This window comes from Salarias fasciatus, chromosome 18, assembly GCF_902148845.1.
Source record: "Salarias fasciatus chromosome 18, fSalaFa1.1, whole genome shotgun sequence".
Taxonomy (NCBI): domain Eukaryota; kingdom Metazoa; phylum Chordata; class Actinopteri; order Blenniiformes; family Blenniidae; genus Salarias; species Salarias fasciatus.
In genome coordinates, this window is record NC_043762.1 from 25,425,122 (window position 1) to 25,453,057 (window position 27,936).

Consider the following 27,936-nt stretch of genomic DNA (forward strand, 5'->3'; position numbering starts at 1 on the left):
GGAAAAAGATGAAGGGACCAGAACTCATCAATCACAGCTGGGATCTCATTATTCATGAGTGCCGGAGCGCTCACGGCGAGTACGCAACATATCCCTGATAGCATTTCCTTTGTGCAACACACAGCACCAATGGACTGGATGCTTCTCTCTATGCCTGGCGTCATTCCGTGCTCGTAAGAGGGGCTACCCTCCCAAAAACACTTCTACAGTATGCTGAAGCAATCCAAAAAGCAAAATGTAGGATCCTGGAAGAGGGCTGACCGGTCAGAATAAGCCTACTTTGCAAAATGTCCACACTTACAAGGTCTGAACCTGAAGCGGCTCTAACAAGGACACAATTGCCCTGACACACATAGGCAATGTACACACACACACACACACACACACACACACACACACACACACACACACACACACACACACACACACACACACACACAGTTCTCCCACATGAGAGGCAGACAGTGTTTAGCCTGGAGGCTCTGCTCCACTGCATTACTCGCTTCACAGGCTTACAAAGCACAGAGCCATCTGGCCTTATCAGCCCCTTTAGACTGAGCGCAGAGACACGGTGCAGCCCGGACAGGGCAGGCAGCACAAATTATGCACCTGTATCGCACAGAGTGACCGGGAGAGAGACATATATAGAGCGGCAGGGAGAGACAGAGTGGATGATGGGAGGGGGCGGGGGTGTCAGAGAGAGATCGAGGACAAAAGGAAGCAGAGAGTGTTTGAAAATGAGTGGAGAGGACTGGCCCGAGAGAGGGAAACAAGCTGGAGGGGAGTGGAGGGATTCTGCCCGAGTGTTGCAGAGAGGGAGGCCCAGATTAACTTTGGTGCAGGCCAACAAAATTGAAACAATTTCAAACTGCTGGAATGACTTTCCGTCCATTGTGCGTGTGCCAATATTGATCCTGACTTGAAGGACTGTTTGGAAAAATCAAGACTGCAGTTTAATACCCTTTGAAAGAGAAAATAACAAGCGTGGCCTCCATCAGCAAGGATCCAGAAGACTTTAAAGATGTGCAAATTCATCTCCAAATGACTGCTCCTCCAGCTGTGAGGCAGAATCAAGAGTACTTGACGTCATAAACACAGCTTCCCACGGGACGGTAAGGAAGAGAGGGCAGATAATAGAAGGAGTATTTTGCACTGCTTTAGCTTGGAGAAACAGCCAGAGATCAGAAAGCGAGGCCAGTGAAGATAAGCTAAGCATACATATTAGGGCTCAACAGATGTTTCTCTGTTTGAGATCCCAGTGGATTGTCTGTGTGTGGATTTGGCATCAATAAAATGGACCAAGGTTAGATTCAGAGTCGACTTGAAAAGCCTCTTATGCTGATACAAGGCCAGTAAACAGACTTTATGGAATACTTTATGTTCAAATATATCAGCAGAATGCGAGAAATGTCATCTCAAGACGCAGTTGTGGCGCAGCTTTCTATTCATCCTTCAATCTTTGATTCCACTTTATCCTATTCAGTAAGGTGACTCCAGGTAACTAAAGCGAGAAACACCCTGGACAGGTTGTCCATTCATCACAGAGCTAACGCAGACAGACAAACACACACTCTATGGGCAATTTTAAATCACCAACTGACATCAAATACATGTTTTTGGAATTTCTTCTCAAGTCACCTGAAAATTCTAAGCAAACTTTGAGGCTATCAGCTTTTGATCTAACATTTGAACTACATATTTTTAAATGTTTCTTGTACAGTTTAGTTGTGAATTAACTTGAATCACTGCAATGTGATGACAGATTTTATAAGGGATGGACAGATATATGGATCAGAGGAATAGAAGATCACCTAACAAGGATGGACCTCGAGCGCCAACTAGTGGGCTGCGAAAAACTTTCAGACCGCAATGCAACTTCCCAACACTTGGCGGCAGTGATGCATCAGTCAGCGGTTGAACACGCTCCAATAAGTAGCAGCAGTTGAAGCCAGATATGAACTTTTGGCTGAAGTTATGGAAACGTTTTAAAAATGCAAACATGCAGATGAAAGTGATACCACCATCAAAGGCATAATTTGTCTGCAAGTACAATTTGACTTCATTCAGTTTATGAACGGAGTTAGCGAGGCAGAGCTGAGAGCCCAGTGTGTTGAGTGTGAACTGACGCTACAGCCAGCGGACCACTGAAGATTTCAAAACCAAGGCGGCATCACGAAACCAAACATCCAAAAACAGTTGGAAAGCCAGCAGATATTTTCAAAAGCAAAGAAAATGGGCTAATCGGTGAAACACCTTCTCTCATTCCACAACTGTGAGAACCAGGACTCTCTAGTGTGGCCACAACTAAGATCAAAGAACCACCGGAGGCTGAACTGAGAGTGAACCTGTCCCCCATTCCACCCAGACTGGGTCTGATCATGTCTGAGAGGTAGGTCCATGTGTCTCATAAACAGCATAAAAAAGACTGTTGTGACTGTTGGCAGTCAAATGAAGACTGCAAAATGTCAAATTCATCAGCAAATTATAAGGCAAAAATTTCAACTGCACTTTACAAAAATTTTATTTACTTTGAGTTTATTTTTGTATTTGAAACTTTTACTAATCTTTATTAATTTTATGACCACATAATTTTATTTAGCAGAGTTTCTCTTATGATTTTAAGTATTTAAATACATTTGTTTACATTTTGTTTTTCTTTTTTTTTTCAGTAATAATATTGACTTGAGATTTTATGTTTTTTCTTTTCACTTTTCACTCTCTAGTTTTGTGGCTCCTGGTGCTTGAGGCGTCCTGCATGTTTCAGCTCTCTCCCTGCTTCATTCTGATGTTGATGTCTTCATCAAGTTTGTACAAAATCCCAGTAATGAGCTCTAATTTCAATCAGATGTGTTGCAACTGATAGAGCCCTAAATGTGCAGGTTCACTTATGTCTTTGAGATAATCATATTCAATTTACAAGGCATAAGCTTGTTAAACTATGAGTGGATTTGATGCAGTTATTGAAAACAAATCAAACCAAGAGGAATCGGTTGAAATATACTGGGAAAATTGGGCCCAGAGGTGAAAAAGGTTGCAAACCCCTGACTGAGAGAACTGCTACTCAATGAATTTTTCCCCTTGTGTGTGGAAATCCCAGCAGACCAACGGTTTGATAAATACTCAGACCAACAGCCATGCTGGACTCATTATTTGAAGGGTGCTCTGAGCTTCAACTGGTTCTCTTGACTGTTAAGTGGAGATTGTTGAGTAATTGGCTAATCAGATAGTATTTAACTGAAATTCAACAATAGGTGTAATAATAATATCTGGGACCTGAGTTGCAACTGTATTGATCTTAAACTTAGACTAACTCAGTGGTTCCTACACTTTTTCCAGGAGCCCCTTCATATTGCCTGTAAAGTCGAATTTGTGCTCTGCTGACGATACACAAAGTCTATGCACTGTTGTGAGGAATTGTTGTGAACAAGGCCTCTGTATTTTCTGATGTGCAACTCCAACAATTTCTAAAGACTCCACAAGTGATCCAGATGCACACTTTATTGGAGAAGCTGTGAAACAGAAGAGTGAACTGCACAAACTGCCCAGGGACGGAGCAACAATTTCTGGTTTTCATATCGCCCACAATCCTTTGCACACCTCTGATAATATGGATGACATTGTGTGCAGGAAGTTAACCTTGTAGCTCGCTGACAAGAGACAAACTCCATAAATAATTAAATAAAATACGTCATTGGTCGCAAGAGTCTTAGCAGACTGGATCGGTTTTGAGCCGGAAGCAGGAAAGCACCATGGTTGCAGTGACAACAACAGAATGGATGTATCCCACTGCACAGTGGGAAGGATACACCGAAATGGCAGCTCACTGAAAGATTTCGACAATAGTCGACAATAGTCGACAATTTCGTGACAATAGTGGAAGTTTCATAGGCCTCTGAGAAGCTAATCAATCAGCATTTGTGCATCTCCATGAGAAATAACTATAATTAAATACAGACAAACTTCAATAGACGAGCTCGCAGAGCGAGCTGGTTACGTAAAGGGCAGTGCGCAAAGCGATGGCTCTCCTGACAGATGCCATCTTGTCTTTTGCGCGTCAGTTTTGCTTACTGAGCTTTCACACATATGTCAATTAATGTGGAGAGCAGAACTGATGACAGGCGAGAGGATACGGCAGCGGTCAGTTACATTAGACTTTGATCCTCCACACTGTACTGTATGAACTGCACCTGAGCCCACGGACACATATGCCACACACGGGACAAGTGCACAACTGAGGTGTAAAGACAAACTGTACAGGAACTGTTCGCTTGGTATTTAACTTTCTGAACACCGAGTGCACGAAAAAGTCACGTGTCGAAAGTTGATGTCGTTTTTCACAGTCTGTCGGAAGAGAAGCGATGCAGGACTTTTTCAGACCAGTGGTGAGCAGCGTCCTGCGCAAACAACAAAACGACGCTTTAAAAGTTAAGGTAAATAAACATCAAGGAAAATCAAACAAATACACATATATTTGGACACATTGGGACCTATTTGTGTTCACAGAGATTGACTTTTCAAAAGTACCCAGAGATCATAAGGCTCAAAGATGTTCATTTTCAAAGACGTTTGTTTATCATTGACTTTCAGCAGACACTGGATGTGACAAGTGTTGACAGACAGTGGCTTCTCAGTGTGTTCCCTTTCAGAAAGGATTCTCTGAAGCATTTATTGAAGCTGTTTAATTTAGACAACTGAGTCCATTTAACCTGCACATTACACCGAATTTTCCATCTTTAATCCGTCTCGGGGTGGACGATAAGTCTTATTTACATTTTCCACAACTTCTTCAAACCAGCTCATCTACATCCACTGATTATTTTGTGTACGAACCCATTTCCTTGTATTTTGTCTGACATTACAAATCCATTTGGGGATTTGAGATTTTTTTTTTTTATTGCTTCCCTACAACATGGCGATAAACAGAAGAACCCTTCCAGTCTTCAATATTTTTATCCAATGCAATGATAAATATGTCACAAATATTGATATCATTTTACTCCATCCATCACTTACTTTGATTTATTTTTCTTTAACATCGCTAAGTGTGTACTTCAGGATGTGGATGAGCATGACATGCTCTTTTCTCTAAGTCTGTAGTGACACAAAGACTGAAAGCGGCAAGAAAATAGTAATTTTAAGCTGAAAAATGCTCTCTCTCTCTCTCTCTCTCTCTCTCTTTCTCTCTCTCTCTCTCTCCCCACACACACACACACACACACACACACAGACGCATGCGTGCATGCGGCTGTTTGTCGGCCTGAATGTTTAGCTTTTATCCTGTGATTCTCTCCACTTCAGAGAGTCCAAGGTTAGCCATCCTTTTTCTCTCCCGATAATTCATGTGCTCATGCGAGCATGAAGGCAAAGAGCTGGCACCCCTTTTTAAAATCCACCAGAGAGCCGCGCGGAGAGGAAATTACGATATAATATCAGCATGGAACTGATAAGAGCATGAAAGCCTGGGTGTCTGGTGCAGCTTATGACAACAATATTCATGGGGTGTTGTGATTCTCCTTCATTCAGACAGAAACAATCGTGCTGTTCACCTGTTGTGATGGTGCGTTTTGTCATTTTAAACCGTCTCTCAGTCTCAGGGCTTCGGTGCCCCGTCACAAAAACACTAATACATTTGGCAGAGTGGAAAATACACTATTTATTGAAATCATGGATTAGCAGCAGACAAAGATTATATAATATAAAAGAAATACTGACGTGCACCACATGAGCTCGCCGTTAACCCTTTATGGGACAAGTAACTAGGGTTCGACTGATTATCGGCCGGGCTGATCATTGGCATTTTGTCGCAAATCGGCAATGGTCTTTTTTTTTCATACTATGGCCGATGAGAGATAAATATGTAATGGGATTATTTGGCTCAGATGCAGCTGGGTGTCTCTGTCTGGGTCGACTGCCTCCAGCATTGTCCCGCCCACAGCAGCATCTGATTGGTTACATTCAGACAACAGCTTACACAACGACCAATCAGCAGTGAAAGCTGCATGCACATAGATATACTGTATGCGCACAGACAAGACAAGCGAAGAAGTTTTTTCAGTGAAAAAAACTCTGGAGAGAAGAGAGTTGTCTCCTGACTGGCAGATTAAAGGCTGAATTCTGCTTTACTCACGGATGTGACGCCGTAAAACACAGTAAATCACAACATGCATTATGAAAAAAAAAAAGTCCTGTTAGCTTAATGCTAATTTGAATGTGAAAACAAATTGACATGCTAACAGTTAGCACAACAGTCATGGAACAAATCAAACTGAGCAACATTTCACTGACTAAATACATTTCCCTTACTCAGAAAAAGATGAAAAATATTTTTAAAAACTATGAAAACATTGCCGTTAGTCTACAAAACACAAACAGGAAGTAGCTACGAAAGCCCGAGAGTCTTTGTACTATTCAAAATTTTGACAAAAATATTTTCAGTTTTACTGCAAATGAGTATTGGCTGTAAATATCAGTTATTGACCTCCTTCACTACCGATAATGAGCATCGGTATCGTGCCTGAAAAAAGCCATATCGGTCTATGTCTACAAATAACCGTACCTGGTAACTTCCAGCTTTTGCTTGTTTCTTTCAAACTATTTTAAATTATATTTGTGACTGTAATTATGAAGCCACTCTTAAATTTTAAAGTGAATTTCATGGAAGACACTATCGCCATATGCTGACCAGGATGAGAGAGTGTTGGGAAAGGCTCAGATGGAAAGCCGTTTGAAGATATTCCACTCAGAACTTCAACCTATGGACACGAAATCTTATATCTAGAGCAGGAAATATGAAAATAACAAATGAACAGATCTAAATGTCAAAGATGGGTTTAGAGATTTTGGTAGTGAGGGCAATGAAGGTTGAAGTTTTGAGTAATGTTAAATATTGGCAACAGTTGAGCTGCTCAGCGAGAAACGGTGTAGCTCTCACAAATGAAGATGGACGTTGGGTCACCGCTCTGTGAAAACACTGCAAACAAACAGTGAAACAGTTCAAGAGTAATATTTCTCAGCTGGGTTTTGGCAAACTGCCAGGAACTGTGCGATTCCATCATCTAGAATGCATGAGACGTGAATCTGGACAAATTTTAGTACGCAAGAGAACCAATATAGATGTGTGACATTTACTAAAACAAAGGCAGGCACATGGCTGAAATCACTGCATGGACAGAAACATTTGAGAGATCCAATGCCTGTGATCTCAGTCCATCACTGCGCCTACAAATATAATCTTCCAAGGTTAAAATCTTACTGGAAATTATGGATGTCTCAAGACAAGAGGGGCCAGCCAATATTTTGTCAGTGCACCTCTCATTATTTTAGGTTGTATGGAGGTGTGTGGACAGACAACATAGGGAAAATCACACATGTGAAGGTCCCAGTATTGCTGAACAGTATATGCATTGACTTCTTGGTAAACCTAGAATATAATGTAAATAGTATTATTTGTTATAATTATTATCCTTATTTGAATATGTAAAGTACATTTGGTTCATTCGCACAATCTACCAATTGCTCTACAAAAATAAAGGTTCTGTTTTTTAAGCGCAGTTCTGTTGATCACACTGTAAATTTTACCAATGCAAATTAAGATACAAAGGTTGCTAAATAAGGATCTGTTATTTGCACTGTGCTGTCGGAAGAACGCGTCTATCACCTAAAAAGTGCCAGACAAATATAATGAAACCAGAGTCAACTCTTTTAAGCCACATTTCAGTGAAGCTTTACCTCCATAGTGAATGAGTCCAGCTGTTGATCTGTCACCACAAGACACCGACGGAAAATATTCACAAGTCAGAAAGCCAAAACTGTGAATAAATGGAAAATTGAACCGTTTGTGAAAAGTAGAAACCTTTCCTATTCGACAGCCTCTAAATGCTTTGAGAATGTCGTTGAAAGAAGGTTTGATCCAGCACACTGATGAGGTGCACTTAACTGTCGCTGGTACAAAAATTTTAAAAAACGTGAGATTTGCCTGAGTAGCTTTCTTCAAACGATATAAGTGATGTGTGAAGATTCCGTCAATATTCGTGCAATACTAACATCCTGCTGCTCAGATCATGTCTGTCTCAAGAAAATGTCACTTTTTGTCAGTAAGACGATGCCGAACCACTTAAACAGCACGGCTCCTCGGTAAAAGACCTCTGCTGATACGTGCTGGCCGTGTTATCAACAAACGAAATAAGTGTGAGCGACCAATCAAGTCGCTAAATACAGAATGAGAAAAACATGTCACCCACTCGTTCTTCTATTTTGGTCGGGTCATCATTTCCTCTCACAGCTTCTGCTCTGGTTTGTGTTATCAACTTTTTCTTCACTTCTTCTCTTCTGGTTTCGCCCTCCCTCCCTCCCTCCCTCCCTCCCTCTCCAGTGTCAGATGAATTCAAGCCGAGACGCCGCGTTCGGCTCCCACCTGCCTACACCACTGAATTCATCTGTCAGCCCAGTCAGATGCTCTACAACATGTTAAACAAGCCCTTGGCATTCATCTGCCTGCCTCCGAGACACGCTGGCAGCCGGGCGCACGGTCAAAAGCCTGGAATTAATTTCCTATGTGTGCATGGAAAGCGCCAGCCGTCATGCTAATCATATCCACATTATTGATCAAGTTGAAGAGAAGGTGGGAGCCCCGCAGGCCAGATTTTGTTCCAAAATCCTGCTCTTTAAAGAAATGTTCTATACAAGTGAAGACTGGCTTTATTTTTTTCTTTTTAATGACCTAGGGACTGGACTCCCACTCTTCTAAAGTGTGTGGCTGCTCGCCTGTCAGACTCTAATGTGCTTTAAAGGACAGATTTACAGGATGTTTTGAAGAACGACTCGGGCTGTGTCTGTGGTTTAAAACACCTCTGACCAGCAACACCGCAGTAAACAAACCAACAAAGTGAATAATTTAAGAGCGCTGAGCCTCATAAGGGACTGTTGGGTGTTTGAGCGGACTCCCCTCTCCAGTCTTTCAGACTCTGGACCTTCTTGGTGCAGCGCGATCTGAAAATCCTCACAAATCTGAAGTATGAAACAGAAAAATTAATCACTCACTTGCAAATATTTAGCATTAATTATACACACTGAGGGCTGCTCGGAGGCCATTGATCAGCGGTCTCGCCTCATGTGGAGGGTCTTTAAACCCTAAAGCCTTGGTCGGTCTCTGGTTAGGTGGTCTTGACTACAACACTCCCCATGACCTACTTGCTGTGAGCTGAGAACGTGGTTAAAGGCACATCTAAGATACACTGATGTGGATCAAACTAACGCTTGTTTCTTATCAAATCTCCTGAGGTGGTTTGAAGAACGCTGGAAGCAGTGTGATAGTTGTATTATTCATGGGACTCGCTGTGCATGAACACACACCTGTGTTCTCGCCTTTTGGGATCATTACGCTTTCTGACATTGAATAACTTCAAATTTACCTCATACCCAGCTGTGACTATTACTCATGTTTTCACATAAAACAGCCTGACGCTGTTGCCCTGTAATATAGTTTCAACATTTCACTGCCAATCTAACAGATCTCTTGAATCAATATTTTATAGTTGCAAACAAACGCAGATTTGTTTCTTTTTTTTAATATATTTAACTTGTTTGTTATAGAAGGTCAATAACTCTAATCTTTAAGTCATGACCCGTCGACAGAGCTCTATTTTCAGAACATGCCCGGTGGCGGTGTCGAGCTTTGGGCATTGTGCTGGTTATCTCTGCTACAAACAAATATATGTCTGCTCTACAGGGAGGAAAACATGTACACACACACACACACACAGACAGGAATAACTGGCTAACGATGACCCGGCTGGAACGTTAGAGTCACTTTTAATTTTCACAAGAGAAAGGTGCTCAACAGCTAAAATGTTCAAAATCCAATATATAAAGTTTCTCAGACATAGAAAAACAAGAATAAAATTTAATTCCTGCAAACCTAACGTGACCACCAGCAATCCCTCCTTCAGCGGTGTAATCCTGTGGTATTCATGTGCTGTCATGGCTGACCTTGTCGGGTGGGAGTCTCTGAAGACCACCTGAGATGAGGACATTAACTGTGTCTGACTTCGCCCAAGGACTGCTAATGGATGCTCCCTCTAAATCACTCAGAAGAGACCAAACCCCCAAATCCCTCCAGGTGGGACGGAAACCTCTGCTGGCAAAGAGACGTGAGAGCGAGGAGGACGGCGGAGGGAGGGTGAGGGAAGAGCAGGCGGAGTGGAGAAATGCTGAATTAAAAAGACAGAGAGGAAAGAATGAGGCAGAGCTGTGGGGAGGGAGAGAGGAGGGGAGGACAGCTGGTGGTTATTATCTAACCTCATACCACGGGAAAACACCGAACCCAAGATAGTTTATTTAAAAAAAAGAAGAGAAAAGCAGGAACCTTGTATTTCTGGGTGCGCTGAGTTGTACAGTGTTGTAGTTCCTCGGGACGGCTCTTGAAATATGAATGTCACATTTCTAGCAGAGCTGCATTGAGGAACGCTCACTATGTTCCAAGCTGTTAAAACATGAACACATCACAAAAATACTGCTTCAGTTTCGCTTCATTGCATTTAATCATTCTAATATTTATCTCTGATCTTTGGCGTGAACCAGAGCAGACTGGACAGCAGCGTGTTGCTGCTTGTTTCAACATGTCTCCATTCATGTATATCCATGGAAAGTGTGTATGATTTGTTATATTACCTTTATATATCTCTAGGAATAACAGGTCTATCCTTTCACTACTTGTCTGCCGTTTGATAAAATAGGATCCTAGTGGGTTTATCTACTTCCTGTCTTTACTCAGTGTGTCTGATGTTATATCTATTGTTCGTGTCATTCTGGTTACATCTGATGTTCTGTTTACATGACAGCGTTTTCAAGGAAAACGGTCAACTTTCACCGTCTTTTGTTCTGTTCTGTTTATATGACAACAGTGGTTGGAGCCCCTGAAAATTAAACTTGTTGAAAATGGCTGAGAAAAGGAGGAAGTTTTAGTAAACGCGCTGACTCCGTCTCCGTGGGAACGGAGGAAAACACAACTTTTTGAAAACTCTCCGACTCCATGGGAATGGGGGAATTTTGAACTTTTCAAACAAGCTGCTTGGGACTTTGTGGTTTTGACAGTCACTGTAATAACAATCCAACATGGACGTCTGTCCGTACGACAAGGTCCACAAGGCTGAAATCACCTCACAATTATGGTCAGCTAAGGAACGTTCGGTCTGAGTTAAAAAGGCAAGAATAACAGAACACACTGCACAGTAGAGTAGAAATAGGAAACGCCGGATCACCAAGACTATTTCAAAATAAGAACATCTTCAGCTGGATAATAGAATTTTTTTTTTCCCACCATACCAAGAACATTGTGAGCAAAATGAAGGGTGTTTGTTATTGTGCACAGTTTCCGTGTGTGTCTCTGTGTGTGTGTGTGGCTCATTTTATCAACGTAAACCTTGTGTATATCAGGCCGTATTGTGTAGAACTTATCGCATCTCATCAGACCGAGGCTTGTTTTTCCCAGTGTGAATCTACTTCAATTATTCCTCCATTAGCTCCGTGACCTTCTAACGAGCTAATTTGTGCACCACTAACTTTCTTATCCCTCAAATGTATTTAGTGCAGAGATGAAAACAGCATTTCCGCACCTTTTAATCACCCTTATCTTCACAGTGCCTCGAGGCGGACGAGGAAAGCCACTTTAATGCTCCTTGACCTTTAGCAATTCATCATTTTATTATTTAATAGAAACTTTCAAGACAACAGAAATAGAAGCTGGTCTTACTTTGCGTTTCTGTCTTCTGGAGCCTTTTCTTTGTGGCGCTCCTGCTTTAACAAACTTTGTGAAAGCTGTTTGATTGCAGTCTGTCAGTTTCAGTATTTTGAACTGCTTCTCTTGTGAAGGGTCCATCCCATAACCACGCTCCTCTGTGTGCCGTGTGGGCGTTTTGCATAACATTTCACTTAATTACTGCTGATAGGGGTTTTCTGAGTTCTCAGTTTCTGGAACAAGTGTTAAGATTTCTGAAAACTGTTGATAATTTCAGGATGTATACCGTCCTTTACCTGTCAAGGGAGCGTGATTTCTATCGATACTAGCTCTGGAAAATATGTAGATCCAGAAACTACAGACGTCCCTGTTTTCACTTTTCCCAACATATTGCTGGCATCAAAATCAAATTTTGACTCCAAATACATTTCTGGTTTTTTTCTTTGCTGCTGATGCAGATTTCTAAATGCTACTGCAGCTGAGTGGAGCGATTTCTGCTCCAAAGACCAGGCACTCAGCCAGATATTATAATGCAGGATTTCTGCAGTCTTTAACATGCATGTTCGAATAAACTCACCATCATGGTTTGGTTTTAATACTAATGTCACTTCTCTAAAAGCTGGACTGCTGTCTAACATCTCCTCTGGCTGAAACAGCCCATCCTGTTCTGGATAAATAAGGAACAGTACCTTCTTTTGTTGAAATATTGCAGTTTTTATTTATACATGTTGCAAATATTGTTCGACTGGCCGGATTGAACCATTTTGCATCCTAGTTTTTGCAAAACATTTAACATCACTGCTTCTGAAGCACATTTCAAAAAGTGTGGTTGCACTTTAAATCAGATCTCCAGCCATATGTGAGGGATCAGCTGCCAAAGCTCCTTGATTACTAATCGTCCCCAAGGATTTCTCTTGTGTTAGTAGGATGGAATAAATTCTCTAAAATCAGATTTGATTATTTTCTCTCCATGCCCAAACCAAATATGCACAAAGTTTACTTTCTTCTGTTCAAATGTTTGCAAAAATACAATGTGACAAGCACAGCGAGGAAACCTACCTTGCCGGAGCAGTGTGTGTGTGTGTGTGTGTGTGCTCTGAGAGTGCCACATTATTAATCAGATTCTATTTAGCCGGTACAGGTAAGCAGACATATTGTCTATTTTGCTAAGATGAGAACTCAATAAGTGCTGCATAAATATCAATGAAGTGACGAGAAGCTCAAAATAACCAGATTCCCCTCAGAGCTGGATGAAGCCGTCTTTGTATGGACTAACACACACACACACACACACACACACACGCAAACACAAGCAATGCAGATACAGCGGTTTGTGTACTGAAGCCTCTATTTCTGTCTCCAGTTAATTCCATTCACATTGAGTGGAATATGCTTTGAAAAGCAATCTCAGTGAAGACACTTTGATATTCTGCGCGGAGCGTCTCCACCGGGCCTTCTCCGTGGCGTCTTTAATGGGCCGGGTAACATATCTGGGGAAGCTTTTGTTTGGGAGAAGCAGTGGGACGTGGGAGTGAGGATGCGGGACGGAGAGCATTTCTTCGCACAAAGCCTCTGGTTTTTTTTTTTTTTGGTGGATTCTGTCCCTTCTGACATGTTGTCAACAGCAGCAGCCGCTTCGTTTCCAACGCGCCCGGCGCTGCGCTGCACGCCGCTCTGACAAAGAGAAAATTTAAAGCCTGCTATCGATAAGCTGATGAACACAGAGAGATTTCATCTTTAATTAAAATGCGCTATGCTTCCTTCTCCTCATATGTCCCATTGTGTGAGAAATAAAAAAGCACTGCAGTGTGTCTTGTGGGGCTTTAGATACAATGAGGAGGGAGTTCATTAGAGCTTCCTGACAGAAGGAAAACAGCAGCTTCTCACACAAATTGCATAGTTAGACACCAAGTTGCATAAAATGGGTCTTTGATAATCCTCCTCTCTCATCTAATACCGTCTCGTTTCGCTTCCAAAATCTGATTATATCAAAGATGAACGGACTAAAACTTGAACGTCAATCAGTGTCAAAAGGACTCGAATGAAAAAATCCACCTTGAATAAAGAAACATTTCTCCAGGTTTCCTTTGACTTTTTTTTTTACTTCTCCTCATCTACCATTGGTTTAAATGTCAGATTTTGACCTGGCCTGTTGGGCTTTCATATAGAGAACAGTCTTGTTGTTCATTGTTCCATGCAGTCATCCTGAATTACACAGCAGAGCTTCGGTATAATCGCATTGCATTTGTCTTTAATACACTGACGCAACACACGGCCGCCGGTCATGTAGGAATGATGCTGCGATCCTAAAACAAAGAATTGTGTTGTTACAAACACTTTCTGGTTAGGTGCACCGCTTGCAGATTAACACCGGCTGAAAGCGGGTACGGTTATTGACAGCGGAGAAATGGAAAGAAACTGTGGAGGCAGCATATCCTCATCATCTGCTGATATTTAATTATCTACAAACTACTGAGCATGTTTGCTGGTTTCTTCTTCAAAACGCATTGGCTGGAAGTCAACAAATTGGTATTTGGTGAAGCTTCTGCATTAATAATTCCTAATCTAATACTCTTTTGCACATTATAGTGCATTAGCTGAGCTGCTAACAAAGTAAGTGCTTTACATTTTGGATGCCAACCTGTCTTGAAAGAGATTTATAAACTAGAGACAATGAGTAGACGCATCAACAAAACAGCTGAAATAAACTACCAACTCACAGACAGCAGCAGAAAGGAAGGATGATGGATATGTATTGCTGTTGTACATCACGCTGATAGGGGCTTTAAACTAACGCTAATGCTATGTTCAGTGCTTCATTCTCCATGTTCTGCAGGACTCAGGTCCCGTTTACACCATGATGCTGAGAGTGAAAACATGCTTTTGCATTTAAGTTTCGGAAAGGTTTCACATTTCCCCTCCAGCTTTTTGAAAATGATGCTCGTTTCTATGGAAAAGGCCAAAACGCTTAAAATAATGTATTTAGCAAGCGTGGTGCTGTTAGTTGTTTTTTTTATTGCAATGAATTCACACTCACATGAGGGCGGAGAACAGCACACTGCAAACATAAATAATGGCGAGGACACGCAGAGGAAAGTCCAGGAGAATAAGGACTGGGAGTCATGACACTCTGGAGGAAAACAGTGTTGTTATTGCTCCGAGCACCACTGAGTTTTAAGTGGACCCTCAAAAATATAAAAAAAAGTTTTAGGTTTTTACTTGAAAACGTTACGTAAACAGTTGAATTGCAACAGGATTTCTCTTCTCTGGAGGTCAGGGCAATGACAGAGAATGCAAACACACAATTTTCGAGGAAGAAAAGCTTTTCTTATGGTTACACAGAAACAAGTTCCCCAAAATTACAGTTTAGGTTAGAAATCAGTGATGCTGTTATTGACAACACTACTGATATCTAAGCATAAATGGATTAAATGTTAATATTAGCATGCAAAACAGGGAGTCCCAATCTATAAATTCAAAATGTGTCATTTGGCACACATGACTGTTTTGTGGTAATAAATACAAACATTAATCCTGAATTAAGCTGAGCTGTCAACAAACTCAACGTCGTCTCAACGCATATTTATTTTTGCTCGTACAGTCAAAGCCTGTTCGCACAAGGAAGAAACTAATTCTCAGAAGTGGTGGAGGTGTTTGTGGTTACACATCAGTTGGCCGCAAAAACAGAAATCCAGAGATGAAGCTTTCCTTTCTTCTGCCTTCCCATCGCTGCTTTCAGTGTTCATAAATTATCAAGGAGCAAAGCTGTCTATAGTCTCTACTTTCTTGTCTGCAGCCAGTGTTTTAGTGTGATTTCCACGTCCTTGAACAGTCATTAAAGCTGGTCTTACCGGTCTTGGGGTCCACAGAGAAGTAGGGCTGCCCCTCCAGGATGCTGTAAACTATCTTGGCACTGTTGCCATAGGTCGGGTCGTCTGCGTCTGAGGCTGTCACCTGGAAAACGGATGTTCCTGCACAGAGAAGGGAGGATAAGATGATTCATGTGGCTGTGAAGCAGCAGAACTCTTAACTACAGGGAAAACATTACAAGTATACTCCACTCCTTATTTTGTGCTAAACTGACCAGAGAAATGCAACAACAGTTACAGTTTTATCTCACCATCTAGTGAGAATGTTTTGCTCTTTGGAAAAGACAGATTTCCTCTTTCAAGGACATATTTGTAAGATTTGGGGAATTAATCAATCTCAAATAAAATTCAGTCAGTCTTGATAGGGTCCTGTTCATGTATTCATCCTCAATAACAGCCTTACTGACGTGAGGGAAACTACATCAAGCAGAAAGATGCACTGGACTGGTTGGAGGTTATGTTAGGTTTTTTTCTTCCAGTGATGGCCTCAATAATCCTCCGCAGTCCAAATAACGCTTTAGCAGTCAAACTAAAGACAGCTGTCTTATGAGTTGATCAGTCACCAGAAAACACGAAACAGAAACTGTCTCTTCTTGAGGTTCTGAATATCAGATACTCTCAGAGTTTGCCTGGCATTGGACGACAGGAGGAAAACCTGATGCCCAAAAGAGTTTTCTCTAACTCTACAACAGGCTCAAGGACATACGACAAAGACCAAATGTGGAATCGCTGGTTAAAATGTCTTGTTTCCCTCAGATGGGAAAAATGTCAACAGACCCAGAAATTCGAGTGAGTGTAACCAATCAGGTGGTGCTGTGGGTGGTGCAATGCTGGAGGCAGAGTAGTGACTGCAGACAGACGTGGCTGCATTTGCACCAAAATAATCCAGATTTACATTGATCTCTTATCAGCCATTGGATTAAAAAAACCGCTGATGTCGATTTGTGTCACAATGCCGATACCGTTATTGATAATTGGCCCGGCCGATGATCGGTCGATGCCTACTCTCAATAGAGTGAATAAACCACCGCCTTAAAGCCAGCCTGGTTGTGGGCCAGTGCGTCTCGTACTACTGATGTAGACCTGGATCTGGACGATTCAGGAACTGCAGAAGAAAAGACACTGCTGGCCTCAGGTCACAACAGATTTCAACTTAGCATATCAGTGCATAGACGTGGGCAAGAAGTTGCAGCTGTGGATCAAGACATTGTTGAATGGACACTTGAAATGTAAGGCTTTATTTTCAGAGTGGTGACACGCATGGATCTTATCAGACAAAGTTGGGATTTTAAGGCTGGTTGGCCAAGAAACAGGTCCAAGCAAGATCCAGCAACGTGTCAAGGCTTCGATCTTCATGTGATCCACGTCCATGTCTTTCTGGAAGCTTCCTGAAGGCAAATTATAGATAATTGAAGAGCTTATTATCAGCTGTGGAGCTCCGGAGCTCTACTCAACCATCTGAGAAAGCTCTAGAGCTTTTAATTTTCCAGTTGGTTTTAAATGATTAGAAACGATGAATATCTTCGCCTATGTCAAGGAGGTGTTTGAATAAAATCATGAGTAAATTCATCAGATCAAGGTATTCCATTTTGTACTGCACTGGGGACTTATAGAGACCCAAAAGTATTGGAAGTGGATTTTGATAGGCCCAAATCCAAACCTGGTCTCACGTTGTTGATATTATACAATGTCTCACTGCCACCAACCTAATGATGGGTTTTCAATGCTTTCCGACGATGTGCCTGTTAAATCCATTAAATCCAGAAATGAAGCTGTTTTTGGAAAGATTTTCTCCCAAGATAAAAGCCCCACGAGGCCTTTTTCAAGTGATGTGAGATGTTGATAGTCAATGCATTTGCAGAAAGAAAAAAAACACTTCTGTTACAGATTTGATTAACATTGATTTTCAGCAGCCAGTTGTGTTAAATGCGCATTACATAACCCTGCGAGTGCAAAATCTGAAGCCATTTCTTTTGGAGGAAAAGGTTATAAACTGAAGAACTCAAGCAGGTGTTTCTATTAGATATAAAATGAGAAAGAAAGAGCAAAGCTTGCTAGTTTACAAGCTTTCATTAAAGCTTCATCGATATCTCGGCTTGGGTCTCATTGCTGTGCTGTGTTCACACTCAAGAAATGTTGCAAAAAATCTATGTGTTCTTTAATTTTTTTTACAATTTGCTTGGTGGTTTGACAGCCCTGATCGATAGTTACGTGGAATAAAACTTCACTGACTCTTTTTTTTCCCCACAAGTATGAAGATTTTCTAAATATGAGCAAGACCTTGACGATACGCAAACTTCCTGTATGTTGACTTGTTTCAGAGTAATGAGTAACGCTACCTAAGATGTCTGCAGAGGCATAACAGACTCAGGGTTCACAATATAACTTTCCTATATGTTTAAGAAATAGTCTTAATCAACAGAAATAGTTTAATCTGTTTCCAAAATTAGGAAAAAAAAAACCTGCTGGAGGCTTGTCTTACCGACATCAGACATCTCAGGCACGGTGGCTGAGAACGGTCCGTTGGGAAACGTTGGCGCATTGTCATTGACATCCTGGACCTTGATGATGAACTCCGACTCGGCCTCCAGCGAACGGTTGGTCCACCTGTCGATGGCCCGGGCGTGGAGCACGTACTGGGACTTCTTCTCACGGTCCAGGCTCTTGGCCGTGTGGATGTCTCCCGTCGACTCGTCAATGACGAAGATCGACCCGGCCCCCTCTCCAGACAGGATGTAGCGCACCGAGCCGTCACCCTTGTCAGAGTTGGAGTGGAGCTGGAAATGTGAGAAGGGGAAAATGAGTCGGGGAGGGAGCGAGTGCAGCAAAGTGTCCGACAAGTATGTAATGGAGAGTAATAGTCAAGTGTCAAGATAAGTGGTCAGTTAATGGTGAGGAGCGGGCAATGAGAGGTACAGCTATCGAATCAGGGAGGGAGACGCAAGGGGAGCTGGAGGATTGGTGCGTGACAGCTTGTACAAAAGACTCAGCATCTGAAACAAGTTCCTGTCTCAGGAAATGGGAAAAAGCAGAGTGTGACAGAACAAGTTAGCATATCATGAGCTGGAAGTAGCACTGTGTGGAAGAACCAAAATGAAACCGACACACCTACGAAACAGGCGTGACAGGCTGAGGTACCCCGAGTGGTCGAAAACATAAATCCTCAAAGACTTCTTCTCCATTCAAGGTAATGAAACATACATTTATATTATTTGTACATCAGATAGCATCTATCATAAACAGAAAATGTATATATATAAAAAAAAATCAATTAAACATGAGAAAATCAGTGAGATCACCAAGGTTTTTCCCAGCAGCCTCAGCTGCCACCCCGTCTGAACCTGACTGCTTAGTTCAATTTGAAAAAGAGGTGTCATAGTGGTGGCATGCATATTTCATCAAAGAGTTTTATATTTTTCTCTCGGTCTCTAAATCTCCACTGATTTGAATTAAACTTATCAAAGAGCGATCACTCCAACACAAGTACAAACTCATTTCGTTTACAACAGAGCAAAACTCACCATGACCCCATGTTTGTGCCATTATTGTGAAAGGCCTGCAATTCAGGATTTCTGTTTCAAATCATATCACTTCACTGTTTCACCTGAAAACACCATTTTATATATAATACAATCAAAACCATCTTTTTTTTTAGGATACATTTAATAATTTGCAATTGATGCAGATCCATTCTTTACATTTACCTGCAAAAATATTACAGTCTAATAACATGTCTAATTTTTTTGTGCGTCACTTGTACCATCTCATCTTGTGAACTCGTCTTTTATCATATCCTATCATCTCCTACAGTCTTACATTCAATATTGTGCCATTTTGAAGATTACTGTGTAATTTCTGCAAGAAAGAAAAGCTCAGAAATAACACCAGTGAACTAACATCGCAGTGGCCTGTATCTACAGGACATTCACAGCTAAAAGCATCTCATCAAGACAGACTTCACTGGATCAATAAGCTTGTTTTCACCAGGAAATTCTTTGATAATTCAGTAGCAGGTAAAATAATTCCACTCTATTTCAAAGTGGTAACTAAATACTGTTATCAGCAGCTTGCGCTAAAGGAATTAGTGGGCTGGTAGTTATGAGTCACTGTAGCATGAAGTCTGACCTCCGTCTCGCCGGCTACCATCAGTCAGCGTTTGCCAACTCTTTCAGTTTGAGTCGTCTCTCCCAGAGTCGCCTCTTGTGCTTCTTTTCATTATCTTTAAATGAAGACAAACTAATTAGTCAAGAGAGACTTTCTGCAATCTGTTCTTGTACAAAGCAGTGTGAATCCTGGACATACTGAGGCGAGGGGCTTCGCTTGCATTGTCCATACGTTGAATAAGAAAATATGCAAAAACTCTTTGAGATTTAAATAAATCATAAAACTTCATTTCAAATCCACGGACAAACATATTGAGCTTGATGTGATACTAATGAGGCTTGATTTGTCAGAGTCTATCTGTCATTCTGTTTTTGCTGTTGTTGTTATCGACACTGCTGGGTTTGAAAAGTATATTACTAATAATTCTTTGCGTTCACGTTTTGCTTTCTGTCAAACTTGAAGAAAGTATCTAGTGGCATGATGGCCAAGTGGTAAGGCGTTGGTCTCGTAAATCAAAGATCATGGGTTCAACCCCCATTCATGCCTTCAAAGAGGAAGAACTGGGTTGATACAACTCAGATGTTCCCTTTATTGTATAATCTCATATATGTGGCCTTCCTTCGTACTGCCTCATGCCATATCCTATAATCTTGTCTCTTCTCCTCGCGAACATCATAATTTTCTTATTGTTGCCCATGTTGTGAAGTTTTCTATGATCTCTTTTGTTCTTGTCTATGAGGTTGAGTTGAGCCTTTTTGCTTTATCTCAGTTCACATCCCGTCATCGAATCTTCCATTGTCTCATTTCATCTCATCTCGGATCACATTTGCTTTCATGGTATCACATTGTTAAATCATCTGCAGCTGTCACTAACATCTCAACACACACCGAAGACTCCAAAGAGATCATCCATTCACGTGTGGTTTTTCCCGCACTATTAAAGTTACAGCTACAGCCTCAGTTACTCTTATTTTCCCTTTTAAAATCACAGAAATCAGGCATCTCACCAAAGCGTTCCAACTGTTATGGACACTAAAGTATTCTGCATCTCACAGTTTATTATCAACACTAGCACAGAAGGCGGCCTGCTATTTGGGGCCCAGGCAAGAAATAAAGGTGTGGATGTCATGTTCTGCATCCCACTGAACTGACTGAGGCTTCACATTACAGCCAGCAGCATGCTTATTGATTTCAACTAGTCTTCCTCTCACCACGACATCACCGGAGTCTCCCAGATCTTGTCCAAGGTAAGGATCATCCTCTATTTATAGACACTGCTGTCTGATACTCGGTTGTTCATCTTAGGGCTGTCAGGAGCAGAGTGCAGGTGCAGATCAACTCAACTGTTTTGCCCAACATCCTGTTAATGCTAGAAAAGAGAAGACACGAGCACGTTGTTGAGATGTGGTCAAACGGCCAGAGAAATCATCTCGAAATTTAAACTCATCTCATAAGAGTAACGACAAGCAAGGTCATGAATAATTCAAAGTAAATTATAGTCTCGTCCTCTGAGTCTGGTTCTGCAGGTTTCTCCCTGTTAAAAGGGAGTTTTTCCTTTCCAGCATCTCATTTTCTTGCTTATGTGGAATTGTTGGTTTTTCTCTGTAAAAGCACCAGCGGATGACTGTGCTGGATTTGGCACCACAGAAATAAAACTGAATTGAAAACTGAATCATAGTCATGTGAATTTCTGCTTATAGTGACTTTGTGTGCCTGTTTACGGAGAGGAACTCCTTTCTAAGTGGTGCTTACTGAACACATCACTGTTCCTCAGAGTTGCTGTGTGAGACCTCCAGGATGGGGAGGGGAGGGGAGGGGAGGGGAGGGGGGGGGGTCTGTTTATGATGGGCTCATCCAGCTCACCACCCGCCTCTCTGATAGTCACTTGGAAATCCAATGACAAGCTGCACTTTACGTCCAGTCCTTTATTTCCACATGTAAAAGCCTTATTAAGAAACACATCTAGGTCAAACGACTGGCGTCTTTTTCTGATGACAAACATCTTACTTCAGTTACGTGTTTGATCCCAGGATCAAATGTGATCAAACACGCTTGCATGTGTTTTGAAATATCCTGCCCTGCTCAGAGACGGCGAGTGAGTAGAAGTGTGTCACATATACTTCACCTCAGAAGGAAAAACTTTAGTTTCAAATTTCTTCAGATACTTTTAATCAACTAAAACTCAAAGGATGTTAATTTCTCGTTAGATAAGGCTCATGGGACGAAACCTGCCTGCAAGAAGCTCCAATCCGACCTGCTAAACCCGGTTTAAATGTAAAAGTCATTATAGCACCTTTTCACTGGTCTGGCCCTCTCCGGATGACCTGGGTCTGAATGTGTGTCCGGAGTGAAATTGTAAAAGAATGAAGCTGGGATGTGGTTGTCAATTGTCATCAACAGTAGAAAATCAGACACATATAAGATAATTCCTGCATTTGGTTGTCGGGTTTTAGAAGTAAAAGCAGTTGTTGAAACCTCACAGAAAGGTGGATTTTTATTTCCAGCTGGCTCATTGGGTCTCCAGCAGTAAAAACTGTCAATCAGCTGCTGAGATGGATAAGTTTAATAGGAAGTAAGTCGATATGTTGAGAGATCATCTCAGCTTTCAGGCTTCGTTTGTTGAGGTCATGGAAATAAATATTGATCGTCATCTTTTAATAGACATTATTAATTAATTCTGTAAAAATAAAGTTTCTGTTCTTATCCTCACTGGCCTCCCTGGTGTTACTGTGCCGCATACATTGCAGTCTTGGCCCCTTCACTCCTCGGCTGCCTTTATTTTCTATTTATATTCTCTTCACTCTGTTCTTCTGTCTCTCCTGCTGCAATATTTTTAGAATTCTTACACTCTCCTTGCCTTCTGACTTATTTTTTGGAGCAGAAAGAACGGAGAAGTTGACTCAACCATAGAGTTTGCTGCTTTTAGGTTTTTTCTTTTAATTAATTATTGGAATCTACAGTGGCAATGACGCATGACTGATATATTGCTGTGTTTGTATAAAGGTTTCCTCAGTACAGGTAGGCAAACTGTCTTAGCTTCCAGTGCAAGTGTCCAAGTCTTGTGCAGAGGAAAATATGATTCTGGCCATGACGATTATGGAGTAAAACGAAAAAAAAAACCCCAAAAAAACCTCAAGGCTGCCTGTGGTAGCATGCTACCTCACATTCCCACAATCTTATAGAAGAAAGAATTATGGGAGCAAATCTTGACACAGCAGAGAGCAGTAACGCTTTGCAAAGAACTGCAGGAAAATAAAGAAGCACACTGCAAGCGAGAGCTCCAACAAGGCGAGCTATGAAGACAAAGAAAATCCATATGCCTGGCACAAGAAGAGAAAAAAATACATTTAAAATTTAAAAAAAGAAGGAAAAAAATACAAAGACCAAAAGGGGAGAGGGATAAAAATACAGCAGAACCAAAACAGCAGTGTTTCTAGGCAGCCGTTTCTGGCAAAGGAGGCAGCGTCGACTTGACATTTTGAGGCTGAAGAATTTCCCCCTGCGCACGTCTGCAGCTTCAAGAACAAAAGCCTGCCGATAGTGTGAAACAGGAATCAGAAAGCGCGTGGGCGGGCAGCCAGTGAAGGTTATTCATTTAAACAGGTTAACTCCCCCCCGATGGCTTTTACGGGACATGCTACGCTAAGCTCTGTCGCTGAACGCGAGCCGTCGGACATGATAAGGAGGTTTCATAAACATCCTTTCCTCTACAGAGCAACGGTGCATCAATCCGTCGACATCCGAGGACATGTTGGGCTTTTCGGGAGCGTTTCTCAGGGTGTGTCAGACATGTTCTCTCATCGTATCGTTCTAATCAGTACTGCCATCAGGGGAGGGCTCCGGTTGTCTGGATATGTTGAGTTAAATGGCACAGATTATGGAAAATACATCTGAGATTAGTGTGGAGGGAAGCAAAGGCACCTTTTTTTTCCCACATGATTCAAAGAGAACGAGGCACCGTTTACGCAACATTTCAAGAGAAAACACAGTTTTGGGACTGTTAAAAGGGGCGTGGTGGCCAAGTGGTAAGGCGTTGGTCTCGTAAACCAAAGATCATGGGTTCAATCCCCATCCATGCCTCAGACAGATGTATTGAGTCTGAAGTTGATCTGAGTGAAACACATGAGTTTCTGTTATTCCAGATCACCTTTGCGTAAACTGACATTCTCTCATACCAAAGACAAATCATCAGGAACTTTTCTGAACAAGAACGACTGTGCTGGCTCACAGAATACTTTTAGTTCCTGGTAACTTTTCTTCATTAAAAAAATTTAGAAATAAAGAAACTAGAAATATCGAAAGGTCCAGAGACTTTAAGGGTGGAGTCCACATATCCAAGTGTTTCAGCACTTTACAGCATCTTATCTAGTTAATCTGCTGGAGTGTGGTGCCATGTGTTTTTCCTCTTTTTGTTGGCTGTGATTAAAAAGAGAATGAGGGGATTTCTGGTGTTTTGGATCCAACTTCCTATTTGAGCTCACCTCCTTTCCAGTGACGTCTCAATGATTTAAACCGATTGAGAACATCCATCAAACCAGCGTAACATATCAGTTTGGTCTTGGTCTTATCACCAAGTACGATCAACTCTAGGTGGCATGTCTCTTGATAATGTGGCATGGTGGCCAAGTAGTAAGGCGTTGGTCTCGTAAGCCAAAGATCATGGGTTCAATCCCCATCCATGCCTGAAAGAACTGAGAAACCAAGTGTTAAGTTTAACTTTCATCAGATCTGTGGTTGTGAAGCCACAATATATATAAAAGTGACTGTGAAAACTTTGTTTAGCACACTAAGGCCTTCAGAACAGATCCGCCTGAACCAATCCACCTCTCAATAACTATTTTGTCTACAAAAAAAAAATCTTATTATGCAGATATGAACATAAAGAGTTGTTGCACAGCAGATAGATACTTGTGCAGCCAGAATAAATGCCTTTGCTGAAGTGCACAAGTCTCCTACTACATCTGTGCACATACAATGAGCATCAACAGCTTAATAAAACAGCAATGTTATTTAGGAAAAGAGGAACATTTTACTCACCACAATCGCGATTATTTGTAAACAAAATACATCCTCCTTTCCTTCCTCAAAAAGAGTTCAACTGCTCTGTCATATAGATTATCTGTGTGTTTCAGTTCCATAAAGCCAGGGCTGAAAGTCCAGCTGCCCTGTGTAGACTGGGCTGTAAATTCAGAATCATGTGACCCTGTAGGCATTTTTGAGGAAAAGTGGGCAACCAGCATTTTTTGAAAGTTCAAGGTGTCCCAAACAAGAATCCACCGGTTGCCCTTCAAATAAGGCCCCTGATTTTCTATATTTCCTCCTCCAAGTTATCCCCCTTCCATGGTAATTTAGATGTTAGACACTGTTGCCTATCCTGGCTTAGGCTCATAGTTAGGGCACTTCCCAATGTTCAATAATGTTGTGTTTGGTGTTATTTTAAAGAGGACATTTTTAGCTTTCATTTAAATCCAATTATCAACCTTTCTGGCACACATGGTGGTCACTCGAGCTCCTCAAACCACAAAGAACATATTTGTTTTCACAAATTCCGCCTAAGTTATTTTCATTGTTTTAGCCCTGTGGTACCTAGGAATACCAGAGACACAAAAAACAGATACTGAAATACTGACTTGCCTATGGAGTTTCAGAAAATGTATAACATCACCATATTATTACAATCTGGGGGATTACTGTGAGCCTGGAACCCGACTAGGGAGTTACTGCAGACAAGAGGCCAACAGGCATGCTGACAGCTTTCATTACTTTGTTGGTATCCATCTTAGGTAACTAACACTTGTTTTTTATTTGATGAATGTGTTTATGTAAATCAATGAAGTTATTTGAAATCAGTGAATTCTATTGATTAAAGATAGCTAGCGAGGTGAATCCACCTCCCATGCAAATTGGGAGCGACATTGTAGAGCCTGTCAAGAACTTTGTGTACCTGGGGTCCATGGTGACAGACAGCGGGGATCTACAACCAGAGACTGACCGCAGACGAGCCCTGGCAGCACCTGCTCTGCAGTCCCTCTGGAAACCACTCTGGCAGCACCAGATCATCTCACGCACGACGAAGCTCCGGATTTACAAATTAGCCGTACTCTCCATCCTGCTGCCATCCTTTCTGAGCCATATGGCTCAGAAACGTGGCCTCAGAACGACAGTCTGGCCTCAGAATCGATGGCTTTGATAGCAGGGCTCTTAGAACCATGGAGAACATCAGGTGGCCCCAGCGAGTTTCTGCTTAGAGCCCGCACAGGCCAGCCCCGAGCATCTTACTTGGTTGCACAACACCGAACCCACTGGCTCGGCCATGTCCTTCGTCTACTCCCAGAACATCCGACACGAGCCATTCTCCAGTTTGACCCAGAGGCCTCAGGCTGGAGATGACCACAAGGGAAACCTCGCACCCGATGGCTCAACGTCGTTGCGGGTGACCTCCAACAACACGGAGCTGCTGTGGAGGATGCAGAGCAGCTGGCACAAGATCGCCAGCAATGGAAAAACCTGGTTCATCTGGTCGACTCAATGCACTGAGACGGGATACCCTGACCCTTGCTGGAGTACTAAGAAGAAGAAGACATTAACAAGCTGGCTAAATAAGCACTTTAATTTCTGTTTCAGCGTGATCATGGAGCTGCTGGCACTCTGAAGGAGACTGGCCACTCTCTAGCTCTAGAAGAATGTCTCATCTGTCAGGAGACAAAAACGAAAAGTTATCAAAAGGAGGACAGCAGGGGTTTGACACAATAAAAGGTGCTGCACAGGCACGAGACAAACTTTGTGATAGAGACAACCATCCAGCAATTGATCGTATAAAGAAACTGTCTATAACAGATGTGGAAAAACTCCAACCCCAATGCTGAGAAGTTCAACTCCAATTGTGAGAGAGACACCGATGTCTTGATTCTGCTGATCGCCTACTTCACAGAATGCCATGCCAACAAATCTGGATGAAAGCAGGGACAGCAAAGGACAGAAAGTACATCCCCATCCGTGCAGTTGTGGAAAAGCTGCAGATGGATGAAGAGGTTCTTGAGCCACTTCCAGGTTTCCATGCACTCACTGGGAGTGACTCGACATCATACATTTCAGGACACACGAAGAAGACCTGCTGGAATGTATTTAGACAGCACAGCCATCTACTCAAGGGGCTTGGTGAAGGTCCTGAGCTTAGTGACTCCACCATCATGGATGCAGACATGTTTTTCTGTAAATTATACGGTGCAAACAACACAAACAACATCAGTGAAGTCCGTTTGGGCCTGTTTGTTAAAGGCATGACCACAGAGAGACCCACCCACCAGAGACGCTCTGAAATTTCACATCCATCATGTTCACCTCCAGACTTTGGCTTGGCGGCAGGCCCACCTGCAGTACCCGGTGCTGCCACCCCCTGAAAATATGGGATGGAAGATGGAGAACAACGTGCTTGTTCCTGAACTCATGTCGTTGCCTGCAGTTCCAGATGCTGTGAGGAGCTAGTGACCTGTGGCTGCACAACTGGATGGAAGACGGCCCGGTGCGGCTGTAAGCCAAACCCATGCACTGCATCCTGTCAGTGCCGAAAGTCAAGTGACACATTATATGTAATGCACTGAAGGAAAAAAAAAATATGATCACAAAGAACCTGTAATGTCATTTTGATTTAATCATTGCTATTTATATTTGTAATTTGTTGCCATCTTCAGTGAATTTTACTGATTACAAGGATGGAAAATGTCTACCTGGCCTTTGATTGTCATTGCATTAATATTACTAATAGTATCATTACATCTAAACAATTGGTGTGGGTTTTTTTGTTTACATAATGCTGGTGCAAAGAATGAATGGAGGTGAATGGGCCTGAACTGGTTACTGCTATTTTAAGGCTCACAATAGCCTCTCACAAAGAAATATCATACATTTCCTGTATTTAGCATTGAGATTGTGGCTTTTGGGTCCTTGATATCCCTTGATCCCACAGGGATAAAATAAACTATGTAGTTTATGCGAAAATTGTGGTAAAATGTGTGTAATTTATAGTTTAAAGAGGTCATGTGACCTCTGTGTTTGTCAAAAAAATGCAAATATGGGCTTAAATTAAAGGCTAGAAGGTCCCCTTTACAATGATACCAAGCAATCATATGTATAATATTAACAAATAGGAAATTAATAGCAATTTCTAACTTTGGGCGATTAATATATTAATTATGCTAATGAATCAATTATGACTAAACGGTAACTTTT

At 41.8% G+C, this 27,936-nt stretch overlaps 1 protein-coding gene and 3 non-coding genes across 4 annotated transcripts in view; 3 read left to right on the plus strand and 1 right to left on the minus strand.

Annotated features, from left to right (window-relative positions):
• LOC115406124 (cadherin-18-like) overlaps positions 1–27,936 on the minus strand; it is a 103,152-nt gene that overhangs the window by 42,218 nt on the left and 32,998 nt on the right. The window contains exons 4-5 of the mRNA XM_030116031.1: positions 18,086–18,380; positions 15,586–15,705 (exon numbers count right to left, since the gene is read on the minus strand). Of these exons, the coding sequence (XP_029971891.1) occupies positions 15,586–15,705; positions 18,086–18,380 (415 nt within the window). The remainder of the gene's footprint in view (positions 1–15,585; positions 15,706–18,085; positions 18,381–27,936) is intronic.
• On the plus strand, positions 20,182–20,253 carry trnat-cgu (transfer RNA threonine (anticodon CGU)). Its single transcript has one exon. It is a non-coding gene; the product is annotated as a tRNA-Thr (tRNA).
• trnat-cgu (transfer RNA threonine (anticodon CGU)) lies at positions 23,716–23,787 on the plus strand. Its single transcript has one exon. It is a non-coding gene; the product is annotated as a tRNA-Thr (tRNA).
• Positions 24,320–24,391, plus strand: trnat-cgu (transfer RNA threonine (anticodon CGU)). Its single transcript has one exon. It is a non-coding gene; the product is annotated as a tRNA-Thr (tRNA).